General features: G+C 42.4%; 1 protein-coding gene across 29 annotated transcripts in view; it reads left to right on the forward strand.

Annotated features, from left to right (window-relative positions):
• The window catches only part of BBX (BBX, HMG-box containing), a 141,244-nt gene that overhangs the window by 32,617 nt on the left and 85,433 nt on the right, over positions 1–23,194 (forward strand). For 3 of the 29 annotated variants that reach the window (XM_040647648.2, XM_040647655.2, XM_040647661.2), the window contains exon 1: positions 41–232. The exons of 24 other annotated variants lie outside the window; for them this stretch is intronic. In XM_040647648.2, the coding sequence (XP_040503582.1) occupies positions 176–232 (57 nt within the window). In that variant the 5' untranslated portion in view covers positions 41–175. Of the gene's footprint in view, positions 1–40; positions 233–12,484; positions 23,189–23,194 lie in introns of those variants that run through there. 2 more of the 29 variants (XM_040647684.2, XM_040647685.2) reach the window with 1 other exon arrangement.

Consider the following 23,194-nt stretch of genomic DNA (forward strand, 5'->3'; position numbering starts at 1 on the left):
CGCCGGCGCTGCTGAGGTCAGCTTCCTGCTGCTCGCCTGCCTCCCGACGTCGCTTCTCCTCCCCGAAAGAGTGCGAGATTCGCCCGAGTCTGAAGCTGGTTTGTACGGGTGGCAGCCCGGCCGGGCGGGCAGCAGCGCGGCGATAGCGTGGCGTCGCGTAGCGGACGTGGGCAGCATGGTAGGCGGGCTGCCGCGCTGCCCGGCGAGACCTGTGACCTGGCGGGCGCGGGAGGTGAGTGCCGGTTCTGCCGTGCGCGAGTCCGGGGCTCTCGGAGCCGAAGCCCACCAGGGCTCTCGGTAACAGGAAACCAGCAGCAATGTCGCTGTGCTCCCCGGTGAGATGCTGCCGCTGCTGCTCCCGCTGACGGCATAACAGAGTACGCTCAGGAAGTGATGGGCTTCCCTGCAGCAAAGGACTGTGGTCAATAAAAGTTTATAGTGTGTAAATTTGTTTTTCTTTCACTGAAAAGCGTTGATAAGTACGGCACAGATATAGCAATAAAGGACGGATGATGAAGGTAAAGTTCACTCTCGATGACTTACGGTAGACAAATGCTCCGGATCTTTCACAACCTTCAGATAGGTTGAACAGTGCCAGAAGGGGACTTTGCAGTGATTTAGTTGTGTCTGTAGATCCAGAATAATGTGATAAAGCCAATCATGTAACGTGTGGAAATAAAAACTACAGGTAGGAAAAACAAAAAGCTGCTGAGCATCCCTTAGAATGGGGGCCAGGTTGCGTGAGAGAAAATACATTGCTTGGAAAATAACTCAGCTAAAGTAAAAGGGTGACTCATGTAGAAAGTGATTTCAGACCGTATTAATACTTTTTTTCTCCGCTGCTTTATTTTATTTCTTTTCTTTAAGTTGTGAAGGATATAACTACCACAGCTTTACTAACCAACGTTCAGCTTTTTAAACAGGTGAGCTGGTTCCCTGCGTGCCTTCTAATGGAGCTCTAAAATCCATAGCGAGTGGCAGTTTGCTCTTCATTTTGCATCGTAGCACCCTTCGTTTACCGTCTTTTTGTTACAGCACTCGGGACCATGTTGTCCCTTCTGACAGAGGTGCCATGGGCAGTTTTGCAGTGGATGCTTTGTAAGAAGCTGGGTGCTACCAAGCGCAGCTGGGGTAGGCCAGCCAGGTGTTGGGTGCTGCCTTCACCGGTCTCACTGCTCCTCAGGTGACAAGGGACAAGAGGAAGAAGTGAAGAGTCCTGTGGAGGACATGATGTGGCCCAGGCTCTGAGGCCTGGCCAGCCTGGATCCAGACCAGTGCATACCTCTGGGATGGCTGTTTTCTTTGGTGTGGGGTTTACTTCATTGGTTCGGTTTTGAACCGAAACAAATGTGGTCTTTCATCAGGATGAGGAGGAGTATATTTTGCTGGAATATTATTAGACCAGGTTTGTGCCTTGAAGGTAACAGCTTACCTGCAGATAAACGCGTAAAGCCAAAGGAAAAACAGTCTACTTTTATTGTCCAGTCAGTGGCTGCCACTGGAGGTGTTGGGGAAGAACATTATAGGAAGTAATGATAAAAATTTCCAGTCATGTGTGGCCCTGTGTCTTCTGTTTGCTTTCAGGCGCCAGGGATGCTATACTCTGTGTTACGTTCTGAAAATGCATAGCTTCTAAACCTTCTTGCTCTAGACTTGTGCTCAAGAAATTAACCTTGTGAGATGTTGTGGCTCGGAGGGATAGCACTGTGGTTAATGATGCCTGGTTGTGTCAGCATGTTAGGAAGATGATGCGCTTTCATAGTTCAGAATATCAGTATGGTTAAACTGCTGAAGTTTTCAAATGGGCCAGGTACCCAACTTCTACTTGCCAAAGTTACCTCCCTTTTACTCGCATTTTGCCAGGCATGACGTCAAGCATCAGGCCCAGCTGCTGCTGGGCTGCGGTGCTGTTTCACTCAGTTTGTCCTTACTGTCGGAATCGTCATTCTAATGCATGGGAAGCTCCTGTAAAAATTCAGCCTGTTTCAGCAGAGCCGTGGGCTCCTACCAGTGGTTCTAAATCCTGTGCCTATTAATGATTTGGCAGCCTTGCCCACAAGCGGGGTCACGTTGTTTGCTACCTCTGTTGCATTTTGGCAAGCTGGTGTTCTGTTAGCTTGTGGTCACTCGTTACTTTATTTTGGGACGCACTGAAGGGTCCTGGGGGTGTTCTATCTGTAAGTTTGACCCTTTCTTGTCAGAGAGATTGAAGTGATAATGAAAAGTTCCCTCTGTTTTTAGGTGTGAAGAGAAGAGCAAGGGTTATATCTTCAGGGTTTTTTTCACTTTCAGTTCACTGTGTGTGTAATGCTGACTCCGTCTTCAACGCAGATAGAAGATATAGTGAACAGTCTGAACTACAGCTCCCTGGCAAAGAAGTGAATTAAACTAATTTGACAGAAGTAATAGTGAAATACCTCATCTGAATGGCTGCACTGTTAGGGAAAGAAACAGTCCTAGCTCAGCTGCTTGCACCCTACCCCATGTTGTCATGCTGGTGTTCCTGCACTTGTGTGTAGTGCACTGGGATGGAGAACTGAGTGTAGTTAAAATTGGTGGTGTTTGGCAGCTTAACTCCTGTCCACCAAAGATTGAACAAACCACAGTGAAAGCAAGACAGGGTCAGTGCTGCTTCTGCCTACAGAGTTAAGCTTAAGCTGACTTCAGTGTTTGTCACTCAGAAGACCTAAGTGCAGGCAGGTAAAATGCAAGAGAGGAGGTATCCCTAGAAATTGGCTACTATGGTCAATACAGGCTTTGTTTGTTTAACTGGAGATATGTGTGCATCTTTTAAATGTGATTTCTGTAGCCAGGATAGTTTCCAGTCTAGATAGCATCAGCTAGTCACTGATGCTGATGATAGCATGTCTCAGTTGTGATGCTGTTTTATCTTTCTCCCTTTCCTGAAGTAGGTGCTGCCTTGCATAGCTTTCCTCCGTGTCACCCAGCATAATACAATAAGCTATACTATACTCCATATAAATAAATAAATCATGCGGGATTTTGGTGACCGCGTTGGTTGGCGAATTTAGCAAGGTTGCTTATTCTGGATGCAGAATACCAGCTTCTCACAGATTCAGGTGCTGTTAAGTCCAGAGCGGGGTACTCTGAGGCTTTGACTGGTGGCAGGGTATATCCAAAAGAGAATGTTGGCCTGTAGGAAGAGTCTCTACGGCTGGTACTTTAATGTTGTGTTTGTTTGTTTTTAAATAGCGGGGTGATTGTTGTTGCCTGCGTGTGATTTGTGGAGTTCAGGAACTGTTTGTTAGTGACTTTCAAGCTTTTGTTATAGGTGTTAAGGGCTGGCAAAAAAAAAAAAAAAAAAAAAAAAAAAAAAAAAAAAAAACCCCAGCAGCAAATATTTCTATGGGAATTCCCCGGGACTCCTTTTTGGCTGGGATAGTCGAATGTTACATCTCAAGATCCTATTTTGAGATTCACTAGTGTGGGCTCGTGGGTTTGTTCAGAGCCTTGTTACGCTCTGCGAGACTCCATGCAAGTAGAGGAATCTGCGCTCATGGATTTGGACAGGGGATTAAAGGATTGATGCTTGTTTTGGTTGGAAATTGCTCCCAGTAGAATTGAGAGTTGGAAATATCGTCTCTATTTTTTCACTTGCATCAAAATTTAGGGTGCCTGGCACTTCAGGATGTGATGCACGTACACCTTTATTGGGGTGCTGCACATGCCTGTCTTTGCTGGTGGGGTTGCCCCCCGTAGGGCAGTAACAAGGGGCATTGCTGACACCGTAGTGCTGCTATCAGCACAGGCAAAGGGTGCTGGCAGCAGCCTGCTCTGTGGGCAGGATTGGCCTCCAGCCGGCTGCACTGCGCTGCTGTGTGATGTAGTCCATCTTCCCGATGGCCAGCTAAGCTGAGGGGAAACCCTGTTGTTAGGATGTGAAACCTGATTATGAAGAAAATGACTACTTATTTATGTCTTCCTTCCAATGATCGCCCCAAACAGTTCTGCCAGAGCCGTCATGTGCATTTCAAACTAGAGGGAGCTCGATCAGCTGCGGAGCAGAGATGCTCAAAATGGATCCCTCCCCTTTCATCTGTTACATAGTTATTCTAATATGAAGTGTTTTTTTATCACATGGGGAGGTTAAAATGTTTTCAAATTGAAGTGGTATCTTTATGCCCCTGTTCAAGTGAAACATTTGTTTCCCAAACTAGCAATTCAAAAGTGAAACTGTTCGTAAGAGAAGTGAAAATAATTTAATTGAGTTTTCCTGTTCCCAGCTGGCAACAAGAATGCATGTTTTTAAAGTGATGGCAGTGTAGCAAAGTGTTCCACGCTCTGCTAAACTACTTTCTACGGTAACCGTTGATGCCCCTTGCAGCTTGTTGATACATGGGGTTACTGGGCAATAGGAAGGTCTGTAAATGCCTGGGAGTTGCTCAGGTGCAAATGCAGACAAGTTCCATCACGGCCTGTGTGAATGGACAGCTATCTCTGTCACCAGTACTACTTCCTGTGTTGGTGGAGCTCACTCAAGAGGTAGCCTCTGGTTATTCAGGACCAGTACACAGTTACTTGGGTTTAAGCTACTATCTGCTGCTTTAAGGCTGCAAGAAGGCAGTCAGGCTCCATTTGAAAATCAAATTTTTATTTTACATTTTTTTTTTTTTTTTTTTTTTTTTTTTTTAGCAATACGTCTGAGGTTTTCACTACTCTTTTGTTGTCCTTGGTTTATATTTCAAGTGGGTAAGGCTGTGGTAGAGACTTTTAGAGAGATGCTGGGCTTCTACTGAATGTCCTTTCGAGTCTTTAACAGTTTCCACTGAGCTCTGGTAGTTCTCAATCTCTATCTGGAAAAGTTTGCTGCAGGAATGACATCTCCTGCCAGGTGAATGCCTGCTGAGATGAGACGTGCAAATTGATGCTTTGGTGAAGTGGTGGTTAGGCAGAGGAGAAAGAGCCAAGTTTTCAGATTCAGTGAGTGTATTTAAAATATTACTAGTAATTTTCAGTGTTGCTTCTGATTAAACCTCCTACAGCATGGATTGACAAATTCATGTAAAATCAGATAAATCCTCTGCTGTGATCATCTTTGAGAGGTATTTCAGCTTGTGCTGCAGGTCAACAAGCTGAGGAGTGGCACGAAGTCAGTGCCCTTTGAGAATGACATCTGAAAACTGATATTCAAGTGATTTCTGCTGAGTGACTAAGGCACGAAGAAAGAACATCTTGAGATGCTTAGGCTTCAGTCAGTACTGTGTTTGTCTTAAGATTGCCAGCCTTCTTGAATCATACTTGGAAAGAATATTGGAAATTTATGTTATCTCTATAAGAGGAATATAGCTTGTTTGGTATGTGCAACATCCCTGAATAGGGTGGCATCTACTGTGCTAACCAGAGCTCCAAGGTAGTCTGTGGCAGGACTTTGAAGAAGGTTTGCAACCTTCCTTTGGAGCAATCAATATAAGAAACCTTTCATCAAAGAGAAGTCTGCCAACCCAGGTTTTTGCAGTTCTGTCCAAATGCAGCCATGTTTTGGCTAATCTTTGGATTAAGAAGTAGAAGTGCCAGAAAGACATTCACTCTTCAGTTTCCATGTGTGAAGGAAGGTAGATACTTGGAGAGTGGCTTTTGTATTACTTCTCCAATTTGTCTTTTTATTCTCGTGTAACATCTCCACATGGCTACTTCGCCAGCCAACCTGCTGTGTTGGTGTTTGTTTGCTTTTTTTTTCTTTCAAAAAAAAAAAAAAAAAGTCTGTATGCATACACAAAAGTATGGGTGCATATAAAATTATGTGTGCATTTATTTTGTAGAAGTAGGACAGAGTGGGCCTGAAGTACTTTCACTGCTCCTCACTGATCTTATGCATGGTTTTACTGGTGTGAGATAGGGAAACATGGCTTGCCCTGACACAGTACACTTCAGTAGAACTGCAGTGGAATTGCAGTTCTGCTGCATAATTGTTTTCTAGCTTCCAGGCATTACTATGACTCAGCCCCAGAAAGACGAGCGGCAAGAGGCAGCTCTTGGCGATTTCCCACCCTTCAGCCAAAAATGTACCTTTCTTCTCCAAGACCCCTGCATGTAGTGATCTGACCACTACACTACACCACTATTTGATTTGTTAGGCCAGTGAACAGGTGAGACGGAGGTGCTGTCTGTGGGGATCAGAAGGAGGCTAAGCTAAACACTAGCTTTAAACATTGCCTTGCTGCTGCTTGCTCTGAAGGAAGCTTCCTTCAACCCTGACAAGAACCACAAGGCCTATTTTTCTTGTTCACCTGTTGATATAGTTGTGGTACCGCTGTTATCTCCTGTCAGCTGCAGTTTGAAATAGAGCTCCTTCACCGTACCATACTGATAATTTGAACTCTTGTAGGTCTTTTCACTTGAACTACCAAGTGATTTATAGGATTGATGAAGAAAACTAGGTGACACCTTTCTGACTGAGGTGGCTGGGGCAGATGAAGGCTGCATATCACAGGGAGACTGAGCGTGAACTTCAGGGAGCCCTCTGCCTTGTCCAGGAGAGATATGAAGAAGCTCTAGTTCCTGATATCTTTGGCAGGGCTGTGGCTGCAGAGTGTAAGCTGTCATGCAGCACATGCAAAGGTTGTGCGGCAGTGTTAGAAAATGGCGTGGAGGGTATTCAACACAGTAGTGCAGTAGATTAATCTCTGAGCAAGCGGGCAAGCATTTACATTAAACGGTTGTAAATAGCAAACTTCAGTCCTCCTCTGTTCTCTCTGAAGGAACAGTGGCAATGGTTTCTTCCAGAGCCTGCAGTGTTATTGTTGCAGCAAAGGGATTTCCAGAAACAAGAAGAAATTTAAGATTTTGATCATGTGCGCGTGATTCTGTCACAGGGCAGATGGCAAAGATAAGTGCGGAATAACAAAGATGAATAGGAGTCCTGGTTTGTCTCAAGCTAAAATATTTATCGGAAAAGCAATATGGAAGTGCTGTGTTTTTTTTCCACTTTATTTTTAATATGTATGTTGTGGTTAACGCTGCTGTTAACCGCTGAGGGAGGAATATTGGAGGTTTTCTAATAAAACTGTGGTGCCTTAAATTTCTGGCACTTACCTGACTGGAGAGGTGAGAATTAAGAAGGCATTACAAACTTTCATGAAGGTTAATAATCAGGTTTTTATGGGTTTTTAATACTATTTATCTATGTTTTATTTTAAATCACGCTTCGAATACTTGGTTCATGCATTTATGGCTTTGGTCAGCTTTGTGCACTACTTGCAGGTAGCTCTTCTATGACGGGTGCCTTCTTTAATCACTTCAGTGCTTTGCCCAAACCAGTGCAATGGATTTGAGGCAGAGCGGGGATCAGAGCTGGGGAAGGTGAGTTAGCATGCTCTTCTCCTGCTTTACTCGTTACTCAGTGGTTGAGGCCACTACTTAAGTTGGTGCTTCACATCTGTAGCTGCACTAGTTAGAAAATCCCTTTACTCTGCACTATTTGTTTGTCCCGTGAAGGACAGTGAGTTATGTACTGGTTGGAAATGATACAGTCACGTCTGCTGTTCCCAAGAGTGTTTATGAAGCAAAGAACCTAAGTCTGGCCTTGAGGTTGGTCGCAAGGCAGGTAACTGACAGCGACGGAGCAGTAGAAACATTAGCACATAACACAGGGAAAAAGAGTGCTGGGGACGTGTTGCTGCCACACACCTGTGCCTCACGGTGAAGCCCCACCGGCAGATTGCAGCGGCTTTAAGGGCTCAGCAATGAAGGCCCGAGCTCAGGGCTTGGGGAGGCTGCAGGAATTGCTCCCGGCCACTAGATGCCTCCTTCGGCCCGCTGCTGGGCCTGCAGGAGGGGCTCACTCCGCCCAGGCCGAGTGAGGTGTGCCGGGACAGAGGGACTCTGCATCTCTCAGCCGCAGGAAGTGTTGAAGTGGTGCCGGGTTTTTCTTGTTTGTTTGTTTTTTAAGTTAGAGTTGAAGTACGTACCGTCAGGAGTTGCAGATTTACGAGTTTTGCTCTTCAGTACTTTGGCAAAGGTCCAGACCTCATTGCAAACCATCATCTTCTTACAACATAACCATCTTTGTGTCTTCCAGATGGATGGATGAAACTAGGTGAGCTGGAAAGGAGGATCAAACTGTACGGAAATTCAGGCCCAGGCAGAATTTCCATAAGATCTCTTCAGGTTTCCCTGCATGCTCAGAGAGGCCACTCACCCTGCAGTGCCTGGGATTAAATAATTCTCCTGTCACCTAAAGACAGCATTCCTCAGGCTTCAGTTCCATAAATATGTGTTGCCAATGTCTGTAGTAAACATAGTTGCTTTGGGGGTAAACATAGTTGCCCCCCCCCCCTTTCCAGCCTAGCCTAGACAGGATGAGGAGAAATGGCTTTAAACTGGAAGGGGGTAGATTTAGACTAGATATTAGGAAGAAATTCTTTGCTGTGAGGGTGGTGAGACACTGGAACAGGTTGTCCAGAGAGGTTGTGAATTCCACCTCCCTGGAGGTATTCAAGGCCAGGCTGGAAGGGGATTTGAGCAGCTTGGTCTAGTGGGAAGTGCCCCTGCCTCTATAGCAGTGGGGTTGGAACTCAATAATCTAAAAGGTCCCTTCCAACCCAAACCATTCTATGATTTTTAAAACTAATTAGATGATGAGGTGGTACTGCTGTTGCTCCATGTGCTTCTCTCATAGCCATTTTTGTTTCTGAGGTGTAACAATGGATTACTTGCCATTAAATAAATATCACCAGATCCTGTTGCGAAGTACGCGCAGGGTAAAACAGTAATGTGTATAACTGGTTATTTATTTTTCCCAAATTGTTTTTGCCAGACAAGAATCCTGTTGAGGTGAACCACATCTCGACCTATGAAGACTTAATATTTTCTTTAAAGTTGCGAGAACTTCAGTGTTCACTGTATGGACAGCGCTAGTCCTGGTTTTATATGTTCTTAATGTGTAATTGGTTTAACTACCCTTCAGAACAGGTCATGCACACCAGCCCTTTCATTTCTATCATATTTGTAAGATTTCTTCAACTGAAGCTTTCCCTTTTTTACTCTTAGATATTTAAGACTTGGTGATAAGCCCAAAGCCCTTTCCAAATTAGCTCCAGAGATGCAAGTCTGAATTGTCTTCGCAAACCAGGAACAGATTTCTCTCTGTACAAACCAGTGTCCCTTTTAAGAGTTGTTTACACAGCATTATGCTGGGGGCTTGTTCTTTGGGCATAAATGCTACATAACAGGTGTTTTTCTGGTAGCTTTCTAGATATGCATGTAAGATGTGTACATGCATACATGCAGTTCTTTATAAACAGGCTAACATCCTCACTGTTTCTCACACTTAAAGTACATAGACCTAGGCATATGTGCATAGACATTCCTCCCTTCATACTTGCCTTCTTTTCTCCCCCAGAACCCATACTTTGGGATTTGTAAGTTTAAGAGCCCTGCTATTACAGTATAGCAATTTCACACTTGTCGAAAGGCATACTGACCCATAATTTAAACTAAAGGAATTGTCTGGAATTCAAGTGTGATAAGAGTGAAGAGAAATACCAAAAATAAGGAAATCAAGTTTTGGTGTTTGTTTAAATCACTGCCATCATTTTTGCTGGTGCTCTTCGATTTTATTTGTTGCACTGTTGTTACACTAAACATTCTGTTTAATGTGCTTTGAGATTATCTTGTTTTCCTCTATTATACTTATAAGCCATAGTCCTAAGGAGATTCCTTGCTTGGCTTAATTGAAGGGCCAAGATTCACAGGCATGGCTAGAGGGGAAATTGACCACCAAAGTATCAATTCTTTCATCTCTTTAATGTGAGAAAGTGAGGTGAATGAGATGAATTGGGAATTTAATATGTTTGAGCTAATGTGGCAGTAAAACAACATGAGCGGCTTAATTTTGTTTAGAGCTGTGTGAAGGGAGAGGCATTCACACATGTATGTGTGTGCCGTTCATATCTCCCATATCTCCTCCTTTGAATTCCCCCCTGGCCCCGGATGATATGCAGGGATGTGCACAGGTTATCGGCTTGCAGGGCATCTGGCCTTTCAGGAGTGAGCCGGGCTGCCGTGACCCAGGGAGACGATGACAGTGGTGCGTTGTGCTGAACATCCACAGCCAAGCAGTGGAGCTGAGTCAGTCTGCAGCACTGAGAGCAGGGAGGGAAAGCTGCCTTCCTCTTGCAGTCCTTGAGCTGGCAGCCTGCTGTGCGCTTACCTCTCCTCCCTCCTTCCTCATTTGTCAACGGGTACGTGCTGACAGAATAGCCAAGCATTTTGTGGTATTTCTTTTGTTAAACCCTGAGTGTGGTAAATCTTCAACTGGTGTACTTTAGAAGCAGGTACTGCAAGGAATGTGATGGAAGGCCTTGTTATGCAAAGACCAGGGGAAGTAAGCACTGAGAATATCATTATCTGGCTCAGCTCAGTCAACTGCGTTGTGTTTACTAGAAACAAAACCGAAGAGAATAACTTCCCGTAAAGTCTGCCAAACTTCTCATTTTGAATAAAGGGGAGAGATGAAAAAAGGAATTTTAAGGCTCTGTTGTACAGTAATTTGACTTGTACAAGTTACTGGATTGGGGATTGAGTAAAATTTTGACCGTTTCCTACACACTTCCAATAGCGTTCCTCTCATTTATCATGAAATGAGGTGTAATTATAAGCTTGCAATCCACTTGGAGGCACTCTTTGCAAATGGCCTAGTAGAAGTTTGCCTTTTTCATTTATGTATTATATTAAATAACTGTCAGCTGAGTGCATCTTGAAGCAAAAGCTTTTAAAACTTTTAATTGAAGCACCAGCAAACACTGATATATTCATGCCTTCACCTTGTATTCTGTAAAGTTCTGTATCTCATGGCAACAATCTTAACTTCAGGTATCATTGCATTAGTGCTTTCATGAAGTTTCTGACAACTGGAGCCTTTCCCAGTGCCAGATTTGGAAGCCAGGTTTCATTCCCCAGTGTCAATGTTGACACAGGTCTGAGTTGAGTAATTTTAGCATTTGTTCTGAAGTGTGTATGCTCTTTGATGTGCATCCAGAAAATTGTTTTGGTGTGGGTGGGATTTCTATTGTACGCGGGCATGAGGGTTCCCTCTAGGATTAGATTTCCTCATTCTCCCAAAGCTGCTTTAAGATGAATGCTTTTTTTGTACTGCTGAGAATTGGATTTGGCGTAAAAGCCTGTCCTAGTGCATTGTGTAGGATCTGCCTAGACCACCAAGACTGCAAAAGAAGTCCACCCCAACTGCACTCCTTCTGTCTTCTTCACCCTTCCTGGCCTCCAGAATGGCAATCATAGGATGGCCTGGGTTGAAAAGGGCCACAATGATCTTCCAGTCTCAACCCCCCTGCTATGTGCAGGGTCACCAACCACCATACCAGGCTGCACAGAGCCACATCCAGCCTGGCCTTGAATGCCTCCAGGGATGGGGCATCCACAGCCTCCTTGGGCAACCTGTTCCAGTGTGTCACCACCCTGTGTGTGAAAAATTTCCTCCTAAAAAAAACCCCAAAACTGCTGGGAAACTTGCTGAAAAAGTGCTGGAATATTTAAATAGCTGCTGTTAGTACTGATACCTGGTTTTCAGATGGCAGTGGTGCTAATTTCACTGGTTTATTGAGAAATCCTTTGAAGTCATTCATAATCTCATTCTGGCTCCATCCCAACATAGCATTTCCAGGTCATTTGCTACTAAACAATCTGTTTATGGGCTGTGCCAGTGCATCTTGCTGGACAAGATGACTCACACTTGTGCAGTGAGGAGCAGAACGAAGTTTCTGACAAAGCTTGTTTCCCCAGCTGGGACTTCAGCAGCAGCTCCACATACGGTAGTTCTGGAGGCCTCTGAGGAACTCCAAGTCAGCAGCCAGCAGTCTTTCTCAAACTCGGTCGCTGTGGCAGCAGGTGAAAGTTGTACGTGTAGTACAACTATACAACTAGTAGAAACTATTCCAGGCAGATGGACAGTATGCAGCAGGGCTCTTGCAGCCTGAGATGGGCTGCTGCAGGTCCTGTGTGGAAGTGGAGTCCTGACGGCAACTGGGTGATGCGTGTTCTGAATTCTGAAATCCTTTTTGTTTCTTTCCCTCTCAAATGAAAAGCAAAGCAAACTTCAAATGTGGTACTTGATGCTTATTTGAATATAATGGGCATCACGTGCGTGATTGACAGGGTATCTGAATTCATCTCACAGTAGATTTGTGTATCAAATGCTTTGTTTCAAGTTGGCAGAAATCTGTAATGTCTCAGTTTCAAATGTAACGTAGGGTAAGTCCCATAGATGTGGGTGCACAAGCATAATAAGCGTTATTCATTAAAAATAATAATAGTTCAAGATAAATAACTTTTTTGGTGTACGAGAATTCTGCAGTTGTCCTTGGCATTCCGTTGACTGGACTTACTGCTAGAATGGTTAATAAGTACTGAATGCAGTATTTATGTTGTTATTGTATTTTTTCACAACTGCTGAATCTTATTCTTAAGGCCTTACAGATCTGCCAGTAAAAGAGTTAACAATGTAGTCACTGTTATGGGAGAAACAACTACACTTACAGTTATACTGTGTTGAAGACTCAGAGTGCCTTTTGTTTTGTTTTTCCTCACAGACGTGGCAGATCAGGCATAGTGAGGAAATGCAACTGAAAGCTTGAACAACTGTCTTGATTCCCCTTTCTCTTATATGTGTGTAAGGACTGTGACTGCAGGTTTGAATGTTTTTGGTTTTTTTTAGAAAGCACAAAAGCTGGCAGTCTCCTTGTTTTTGTTCCTTGACAGTCTTAAAAGACTTTTCTGGTAAAAATGTTTAAGTAATAGCTAGATATCTGTGACCTTCCCCCCCCAGCCCCCTCCTCCACCTCTGCAAAAACTGTTTAAGTTCACCACACTGATAAGGTCTATAGTTGAACGATGGCATAGCTTTGGGGAATGAAGGAGTATGCCATGCTTTTCAGCAAATACAGTCTGCAAACACAGGTTAATGGTTAACTACGCTTAAGTCTGGAAACCATCATATAGTAATTACAGCTAATTATGAGACGATACAAGTGCATTGACATTTGGTGTCCTGGGAACACACTGTACCTTCAAAACGTGCTGCTGGGAAAAGGATTCAAATACTACTGCGCCTTCTTAGGACAGAAATACCATTCTTCAGAATAAAATAAATGATCTTATAGCAACGCCTGGCATAAGCACACAAGCCTATCTGCTTTAGTGAAAGTTTGATGTAAGTAACTCTAAAGAAAGATTAGTCTATTACCACTTTAAGGGGGAGCATCTTGTCCAGATGTACAATAAATTCTTGCTTCTGTTTGGCTGAGGAGCAATGTATAGAGCAAAGACAGTTTCTTGTGATGTACTTTCAAGCTCTTCAGGAGCTTGTCCCTAGCATACTCTGTTTTGGCTTCTGTGTATGTGTTGAGTATGTGCCACAGTGCAAATGTATCAAGTGTGTTGTGCTTCCCTATGACTCCCCTTCTTGGTAGCCTCTGTGAAATCAGAATTTTTATAGCCAGTTTTTCCTGCCTTTCTGCCTTCAAATGAGAGGCTGTGGCAGAAGGAAGAACTGGCTTCCCAATATCTTCTTTGCAGGACTAAATGAATCTGTTCTTTATCCCATTGTATTTATCCTTTTCATTACATATATTGTACCTTCTGCTGAAAGTCAGGTTCTGCAAATGAATCTCAGCTCTTATGGCTAGCTTTTCTGCACAGTTCATCTCACCAGCATTTCACAAGGTCAACAGGAGCAGAGCAACAAGTGAGGGCTCAAAGGCCGTGGCTCTTAAAGCTTCATCTTGAGAACACTTACATTTAGGCACAACTTTTCCACTGAACGTCCCCTTTGTTGACCTCAGAGATTACTTGGATTCTTGCAACTGAGCACAAATGTAAATGCTTACAAGTTGGCTAGTACAGAACTGGGAGGTGAGCTAGAAACATAGCTATGGAGTGTAGAGCTTATTTTCCTGCTCCCGGGCTATGGACTGGCCAGCTGGATGGTTTGACTGGCCTCATCTACTACCCTAAGAAGATAGGTGTCTTTTGAGGTCCCCTGGAATGTCTTCTGGGCCAAGGGAGCTGCTCAGGTGGCAGTCAAGGCCTCATTTGGGCCACAGAATCTATCCCGAGTAGCACGTGGAAATCAAGGCCTGGTTTAGGCCTTGGAATCCATCCAGAATAGCTTAACTTTGTGTCATAGTGTGGGAATCTTTACAGAAAAGGCAACGCTGCAGTCAAGACACTGCTTCATAGTTCAAGAAGTAGTATTTCTTGCACTTATTAAAAGCACAGTAGTTAGTGTCATCCAGCCACTGCATCAGTCTCGCAGGTCAATTGTGTTTATACTGATTAGTTTCTGGGGATGCTCAGTGCGTTCATGATCATGGTAAGGAGGATATGCAGGACTGATGGATGACAGCGGTTCAGTTGATCTGTGTGTGGTGTGTACTGGAGAATAAAAACGTAGTCTTGAGCGTGCTTAGGTTGCTTCAGTTCTGTCGGCCTTCGATTTGGTTAATCATAGAATCATAGAATTACTCAGGTTGGAAAGAACCTCAAAGATCATCAAGTCCTTTAATAGCATGGTTTAAGAAACAGCTCTGCGGTATCTGTAAATGCCTTTTAGGAGCAGGGATGAAAGTACTCATATTGATGTTTTCTGTGATAGTAGGCATTTGGAGTACCTGGCTTCTCACAAGCAAAGCTTCTCTTGATTTACAGTGAGTTTATGCTTCAATCCCAGCACACCTGTTTTTTGTTGTACTCAAATATACATGGGGGCTGCCTTGAAAACTGAGGTATTATCTGAGTTATATTGTCTGCATTGACCTAAAGAGAAAGGAAATGGTTGAAAATGTAGCTGAAGGTGCATTTGGATTAAAACACTCAGAGATCATGGAGCACAGGGAATCAATAGATTTGTAGCAAGTTTCTGTGGTCTTTGCATGAAACTAAGTGCCGTGAAGTAGTTTTAATTCAGTACTGTTCGGATAAAACGGGAAGAACAACTAGGATTTTTTTTTTTTTTAACCTTGGGGAAAAAAGGCTTTGTTATAAATCTGTTGTCTTTTAAAATAGATCTTTGTGGTTTGTGGTCATGCTTGGAATATCTTTATTTCCTTAATTAAAATGCCTCTCATTTTGAGACTAAATTGGACTGGAGGGAGATTGCGAAAAAGGCAGTCTTGCTGAGATTCCCTACTTTCCTTGAAATTAGTTTGGATGAGAAATGAAATTCAGGTGCTATTCTTAAGTAAAGCCCTTTGGCTCTGTCAGGGTTGCTATACTGTTGCATGTTTGGAAAAGGATAATTTTCTTTTCCTGCCATTTACCTTGATTATAACTCTTCTATACATAGGTTTCTCCTGCTGCTCTATGTGCATAGCTACTGATTTTAAAAGAAAGCTTGATGTACGGTATGCATGCTGTCTTTTAAACATACACAACAATATGGATAAATGTATAACACAGGGAAAACAAGTCCCATCTAAACTATGTCAGAAGAATATTATTACTCCAATTTCTGTTTGGTACGTGTTTCTTTGCTTTTCCAGTCTCTCAAAGTGCCTAGCATTCAAGTTTTTCATGTGTTCTTTTGATTTTTTTGTTTTTCCTACTGTATGGCTGCTGTCAGATGGCTGTCCAATAAGACTGGAGGGTAACTTTTAAGGCAAAGTTTCAAAGATTATATTTATTTGTACACACATGGAGATAGGAGACTAGAAAGCTCTTGATTGATACTGGAACAATATGTCAGGGCAAAATATTTTCTTAAAGCTAAATTGCAGGTGTGTGTATATATATATTTACTATCTGGGCCTATCATTTAGACTATCTTTTATAATTTGGTTGATCATAAGGGATGAAATTAGAAGCAGTCAGTCTAGCTAATTTTTAAAACTGACAGCTTCAATATAGGAAAAATGTATTTCAGTATCAAAGAGTATTTTGCTGCATTACATTTTGTTGAATGAGTGTAATTCTACTCTTTTTTTTTTTTTTGGATCCTTTCTTTTTTGTCATGTGTTGTCATTCAGTATCTAGTAGTATTCTGTAGAATTAAGAAAAAATAAGTCACTTATTTGTGCTCACTGTACTGCTCTTCAGTCTTTCTTAAGAGACCTCTAATTTTTTAATGCTGAATTCTGTCAGTTGACTTCAGAGCAAAACAATGGTGCAGATTTTATCATTGATTTTCTTTATTTCTTTCTGTTATGAGGACATATTCACTCTTTTCCAATTTATTTTAGGTGTTAAAAGAGAACTGAATAGGGATAAGGATCCTGTTGAGCTGAACATGACACAGATGAGCCTCTAAAGATGGATTGTCCTCCCAAGCACTAGTTGTTTGCATTTGTGGTTATTTTGGCTTATTAAACGTCTCAGTAGTTATTACAGACATAGAAATTTTGCAGCAGTTCTGCATACCTGTCATTCTAGCAAAGCACGTCTACGAAACTAGGAATTAGTCTCAAGAGTTTCTAGCTTGTAGACTTACTTGGGAAGAATGCCAGAAAGAGATGAAATGAACACCTAAGGAATTGCATTAAATTCAACTTTATCAAACTAAAAAAGGTTCTTGGGTTGTAGGTTGCTTGTAGGATTTCTCTGACAAATAGGCTGAGCGCGGAAGCTCAAGGAATGATAGGAATTTTCTTTGTCCTCTGGTAAACTCAGCTTGGGATGTCAAAGTTAATTGGGTGATTCTTGGGGTTAAAAGTGAGTCTTGGGCCTGATTCTGCCTCTGCTGTCCTTTTATGCTGGGGTGGGAAAAAGGGAAATGGGTCACATGCATGGAAACTGGACTTGTAGACGGAACCTGGTGGGTAGGTTTGGTGACACAGAGCTGGAGTTACCATCTGTTCGCTTACGTTTCTGTCAGCTCTGCTATGGTAATGGAGCTGATAAAACTCCTGTTGTTAACCTCTCGTCAGTGCTCCCTTTATCTGTCGAGTCAGAAAATGATAGTTTTCTGTAGCAACTTTTAGGAGTGTGTATTTAGAGAAAGCACGTTTACTCCTAATGCAATTTCATGCATTTCTACTTTATCCATTTTGTATACTGAAGTTTTAATCTGGGACAGCCCCATTCAAATACACGTATTTAAGGAAATCCAGATGAGAATTTGAAATGAGTATTGTTCAGAGTAATAACGTAGTGTGAGCGTTTGACTGTGGCACCATTGAAATATCCCTGCTTAGTACCATTGGCAGAATTAATGAGCTATCAGTGCACTGCTTTGTATAACACACAGGTTGCAGGTGCATGTGAGAAGACCAAACAATTTAGGTAGAAAAAAAATGTTCTGTAGAAGTGTAACAAATTTAGCAACTTTAATTTCCATCTTTTGTAGAGTCTTTTTATGTTCAGGTTCTGTGTGAGTATATATATATATAACATAAGTAATGTAATAATTTTCCATACATATTTATATAATGAATAATAAATAAGAGGAGGTTTGAAAACTCCCTCCCCGCGCCCCCCCAACACTCACACACCCTCTGCTGCTGAAATTATAGAAGTGAAATCTGAGCCCTTCCTTGTCAACACTAGGAAGGTTTTACCTTCGTGCTTCTGGCAGACTCAGGCCAGGAAGCTTACTTTGGGCCTAGTGCTTAAGCAGGAATCCAAGAGTTTCCTTGTCATCCTTTGATGCGCACCAGTCCTCCTTCCTCAGCAGGAGAGGAGGGCAGTTCCAGCTGCCTCCAGCTGATGTGGAGGTATGAGAGACCACTTCCCCAAGTACTACAGAACTAGCTATGAAGCTGTCTGTTCAGACAGGGAGGGCATGGATGTTCGTGCCTTTGCTCTCAGGGCATTTCTGCAGCTTTTCAAGCACCCAATAGAGGCTTAATGTTCTTATCCTTGACCTATAAGATGGAGATAAATGTTTGCTTCTGCAATACACAGTTCTAATCAGTTGAGAGTATTTCCTTTTCTCCTCTTGATTCAACCTGAAATGAAACATATAGGTGCTTTGAAAATACACTTCCTCTGATTTCCTTTTTTGGTGTTTGAATTTGCATTTTTCCTTTCAGATCATAGGAAGGAACAGTTTCCCCACTTATGTTTTGATTTGGCTTTTAATTTTTAGCTCACCTGTAGACTGCGTCTTATCCCAGTTAGTTTGCATGTCTTCCATCAGTGGTCAGTATAGCTCAAGGCCTTCCTTCCTGTGGTATTTTGTTTACCTTCCTCAAGGCCAGACTGGATGTGGCTCTGGGCAGCCTGGTCTGGTGGTTGGCAACCCTACACATAGCAGGGGGGTTGAAACTCGATGATCGTTGTGGTCCTTTTCAACCCAGGCCATTCTATGATTCTATGAACACACTGCGGGGCTTTGAAGTACTGTGCCGAAGAAATACAAGGCAGATTGGTTTAATCAGATGAGGTCAAATTTATCGGACCCCCTGTGACGATTTAGCTCAATGATGTGAGTGAAACCTTTCATACTTTTTTTTGTCTGTCCCACCTTACCATGGAAGCAGGAAACATCCAGATAGAAATCCTTTAATTCAAAGGAAAAAAAAAGGATATTACTTTAATTTCATACAGTTGCATATTTTAGGCACTAGAGGGCAGACTTGTACCTTTGTGTATAAATTAATAACTGCAAACTAAAATAATTAGCCGTAAATCTATAGAAATAAATGCCTGATGAAAATAAACATTTTGATGCGCGTGTTTTTTTAATAAAGCAAATAGGAATATCACTTTTTACTTTAGTCAAAGCTGTTTCATTAAGGATTTATTGTTGTTGTGTGCTCTAAATTGCTTCAGCGCTCTGAAATTTGCTGACTGATTTCAGTTGAAATAGCAGTGACAGGGTTGATAGGCAAGCTGATTCCCTTCTGTCTCTCGTTCTGTAAATACATTACCTCATAGAAACTGTGCCTATGCTATGTTCTGTGCTCACAGGTAACTGGGTAAACTAAGTTTTCCTTTCAGATAACTAACAAGAATACTGCGGGCAAAAATCAGTCACCTGATATTTGGGTCCAAGATGACCATTTCTGCAGTGCATCTCTGTAATTCTTTTCCTAGTATGAAGTTTGAATATAATTCTGCCATGCAAATGGGAAGCATTTTGCAGTGAGGTAAGTAAGAGATGGCAGGCACCAGCAGAACATAACGCCTCTTGCTTGTCTTAGCTATTCTTTCCCTTTGTTAATTTCTCAATAGCAGGTATGTTTAAAAAGAATAATATAGTAATGGAATTGATTCACTCAGTGCTGTCTTGTGGATATTAAAAAATGACTGATTTATTGCTTGTTATCTCAGGTTTTACAAATGGCAGGAGAGCATCTGGGACGTGCCTGTTACATAGAAAAAGGCTCGTGTTGCAATGATGTTGGAAAAGCAGCAGTGTGATTAGTTGATACAGACATAGAGGATGCTGATACCTGGCATAAGAATGCCAGTGGGGAGGATCTATCAGCTGTCTGTGATAAAATTCCTTTCCACACAGAAGAATGTATGAAAAACATTCTTCAGATGGATGTTGCTATTAACGTCTCCTCCTTTCATGGATTTCATAGTATCTAATGACTGTTCTAAAGATTCAGCTCTCAAATTAGTTTATTTAAATATTTCCTGATTGTAAGGAAAACCTAATTGATTCAGTTTTTATAAAAGCTTGCACATGCAAGTTCCCGAGGCTTCAGAATTAGTCCCTAAATTAAACAATTCATAATGACTTCTGTTTGGCCTCATGAAGTTGTTGACTTGGTCCCATTTCACCCGCCATCTTCTCTGGTCCTAAGACATTCTTTCTCTAAAGCAGTATTTTCTACTTGCCTTTTTAATAGTACAGGCAGACGATAAGTGTTTTTATAGATGAGAGCAACAACACCAAAAGGACCTTTTCTCATCTCTTTTTTTTTCATCTGAGCATGTTTTTTATTGTACCATTTCATTTTCAGCTGCTTCATTACTAAGAGTGGTAAACATCCCTCTGAGACGAGAGCAATGACCTCAATTATGCAGAAACATACCTCTCCATTTGGAAAAACCTAGTGTGAGTGGCAGCATTCCACAGAGCCCAAGTGAAGGACATGTGCGTTGTTCCCACCTAAAATATAAATGCAGCAGGATCTCTTCCTTCTGCTACAAAGCACGTTCAACATCCTCTTTTTTCTACCTTTGTTTCTTAGTTGAATTGCAGCTCTGGCAAATAGACACTTATAGTTGTGTGATTTGTTTATAGCAAAAGGGGTAAAATGGGAGATGGGTAAATATTAAGAAGAATATACTCAATTGATAGATGTTTTCCTACCTCTTCCTACTTCTAAACGTGTCACTAATTGCCTGAAACAATAACAGGTAAAACACCTCAGATGTAAATTACGATGTTCAGAGGTGATATTGTGCCTTGTGGACAGCTGCATCGTACTTGGCTGCCAAGAGCTGCTTCCCCCTTCACGTGTTTGCTGAAGAGGTTGTCTGTTGCAAGACTTAGCACAAAGATACCTCCACTAAGGCTAATGGACACTTGTACTTCAACTTGTCTTTTCTAGATCTCTTTGTCTCCCTGTCTTTTTTTTCTCTCTTTGTGGTTTCCTGGACCGCTTAACTCCTGCTTTTTGGATGATCATACTCACTTGCCTTCTTCGCAGCTGTGAGACATTGGTCAGAGGCATCCCTACTCCTTATTGAGGATTTTGCTTTAATGTTTTACTCCATTTCTTTTTCTAGTTTTTGGAGTGTTTCTAAAGAATGATGAAACTTGGGTGAGTCGTAACTGAAAATGTAAGAACAGTTACTTTACTTACTCATTTAATGCACTTTTAAGAAATGGTGCCCTGGGAAGCAAGTAATATCATTACACTCGGATGTTCTGGTATTATCAGGTGATTAATCTTCATTTGCACTAAACATTTTGGACATTTTTTTTTTTCAGTGCTCAGTGTGTTAGACTATATAATGCACTGGCAATCTACAGCTGCTCATGATGGGTGCCTTCTGGGGAATGCTTGGAGAATAAGACAATTGGCTAAATGAAATGAAAATTTGCCTGATTCTGGTTGGCAGACTTATCTGCTTATAGGTCCCAGAAGCTTTTTACTGAGCTGTAAGGTATGGTATATAGAATAGAAAATATGTATCAGGTGCTACGTATAATACAAAGGTAATAGTGTTGTTTTAGACTGGGAGTTGGACATTAAAAAGAAGATTAGATGTGTGGAATTATATTGGACATGAACGTGTCGATCTGTAAAAAGTTACCTGTAATGGCCCTTAAACAGCAGAGTGCTTGGGTTCGTTCACTGGAAACTGGTGCAAGCTTTGCTTATATTTGCCATCTGTAGCCCGGGGGTCCAGGAAGGAAACTCTTAACAAAAGTTCCCAAATGGCAAGGACAGCTAAGGCAGCATAAAGAGTTTCATTATTATCCTTGCATCTTCTGGTGCTGTCGGGGGAATGAATGTACTGCTGTTCCATCATCCACTTCCCCTGCTCAGATGTATTTTCTGTCTCCTACGCTCCTCGCAAGGGTCTCCCCAGGTCCATGGGATGCTGGGAGCTGTTAGTGCAGGGGTTGGTCATTGCCAACCTGATCTGATTAGGGACAGTTGCTGATAGGCTCTGGGTGTCATGCCCATCTGCATGCTTGCTCGCTGCCAAGGCTTCCTGCAGCATCTCCTTGCTGGATGGGCTGTGGTTCAGTTCCTGTGCACAGACATCTCCTTGGTCTCAGTACCTGCACTGCCTCTGTGCAGGGACTTGTTTTCTGGTTCACGTATTCCCACGTGGGTAAGCTGGCAGCTGTTGCTGTTGCAAAGAGGTTCCTTTAGTTCAGAGTGGCCTGAAAGAGCCCGGGAGCACACACAGAGAAATACCGCTGTATTTTCAATTATCCTTTCAAAGCTGTGGGGGCAAACTTGTACAAGCTATATGGGTATTCATGTGAAGGAACATCTGCTCGTACGGATAACATTAGGAATCACTGTACTTTATGCCAAGTTTCATTGTAATTTGAAATCTTGTTCCGTGACTCATTTATTTTGAATAAAATCTGAATTAACCTATAGAAGGTATGATTTTCCTTTTGAAATGGACTGTGACATTATCCGACCAGCCAATTGATTGTTTACTCTGTTCATTCAAAATGGAAGGCTGTGGAGCAGGTAGCTTCTTTGAAACTCAACACTGCATAGAGGCTGGGTTTATTTCTCCCTCTCTTCATGTAGCGTTGAACAGATAGTAACAACCTGTCCTATTTCTGATGGGTGTGTGGGCATGTTCTTTTTCTTTTCAGCCTCTGAGAATTAAAATCTGTTAGGAGCTGGGACCCCTTGGGAGGTGATAGAGAAGAGCGCTTTCCACAGCCTTAGCTTGTATTACCCTCAGTTTCATTTTCTCAGTACATTTTTAAGTGGATAAGCCCCCAGCAGGTTGGGGTAGAATTGCATTTACTGATTTGTGTGATTCTAACTCATAGGCAGGATCAAAGCAGACAACATTATTAGCTGGGGTAGCTATCAGACCTGTAGCTTCATGTGAGCCTTTTTCTAATTCAGAGGTTGGTTACTGTTTGGTGTGGCTTTCTGCATTGGAGACACACAAGCAGCTGTTAATCTTTGAGGGCTGTATTAGACTAAGGGCTATATTGAGTGAGTCCTTGGTAAAGATCATGCATGAGGCAATAGTGTGAAAAGTAGGTAGTTTTGGTGTTGTATACGTCACTCTGAAAAACCTTTGTGGCAGGGGATGATGTCCATTTCATGAGTGGGTCCTACTGAGGTAAAAGATGAAATTGAGCCACTACCATAAAGCTGTTCTGAGCTGTAAGGATATATCTGCTGGTGTACATAGTTTCTGTTCACTTGATGCTGTTTCTCAAACTTGATGCCTTCAGAAGGAGAAAGTATTTGAAATGTTAGCAGGAGCGCTCATCACTGAATGCAAATCAGACAGGTAAATGGTGGCCTGATGACTGTTAAGTGCAGCCATTCTGTTTTCATCATCAGTTGTGTCTCCATGGTGCTTCTCTTGCCTGTTAAGGCGTTGGCCTTCAGGGTCCCTGGTAGGCTGTTATGTCCATGCTTCCAGGTTGGGACAGACAACGCTGACCTGCAGCTCTTCCAGGGTGTTCGTGCTGGTGAGACTGTCATGTCTGCACCAGAAACAGCCTCTTCTAGACTGAAGGGAGTATTTATTTCTTCTTACTAGCTGGTGCTGGTCCTAACGGTGGTTGCTTTTCTCCAGCAGTCCTGAACAGCAGAAGGTGAGT

This window comes from Gallus gallus, chromosome 1 (assembly GCF_016699485.2).
Source record: "Gallus gallus isolate bGalGal1 chromosome 1, bGalGal1.mat.broiler.GRCg7b, whole genome shotgun sequence".
NCBI classification, from domain to species: domain Eukaryota; kingdom Metazoa; phylum Chordata; class Aves; order Galliformes; family Phasianidae; genus Gallus; species Gallus gallus.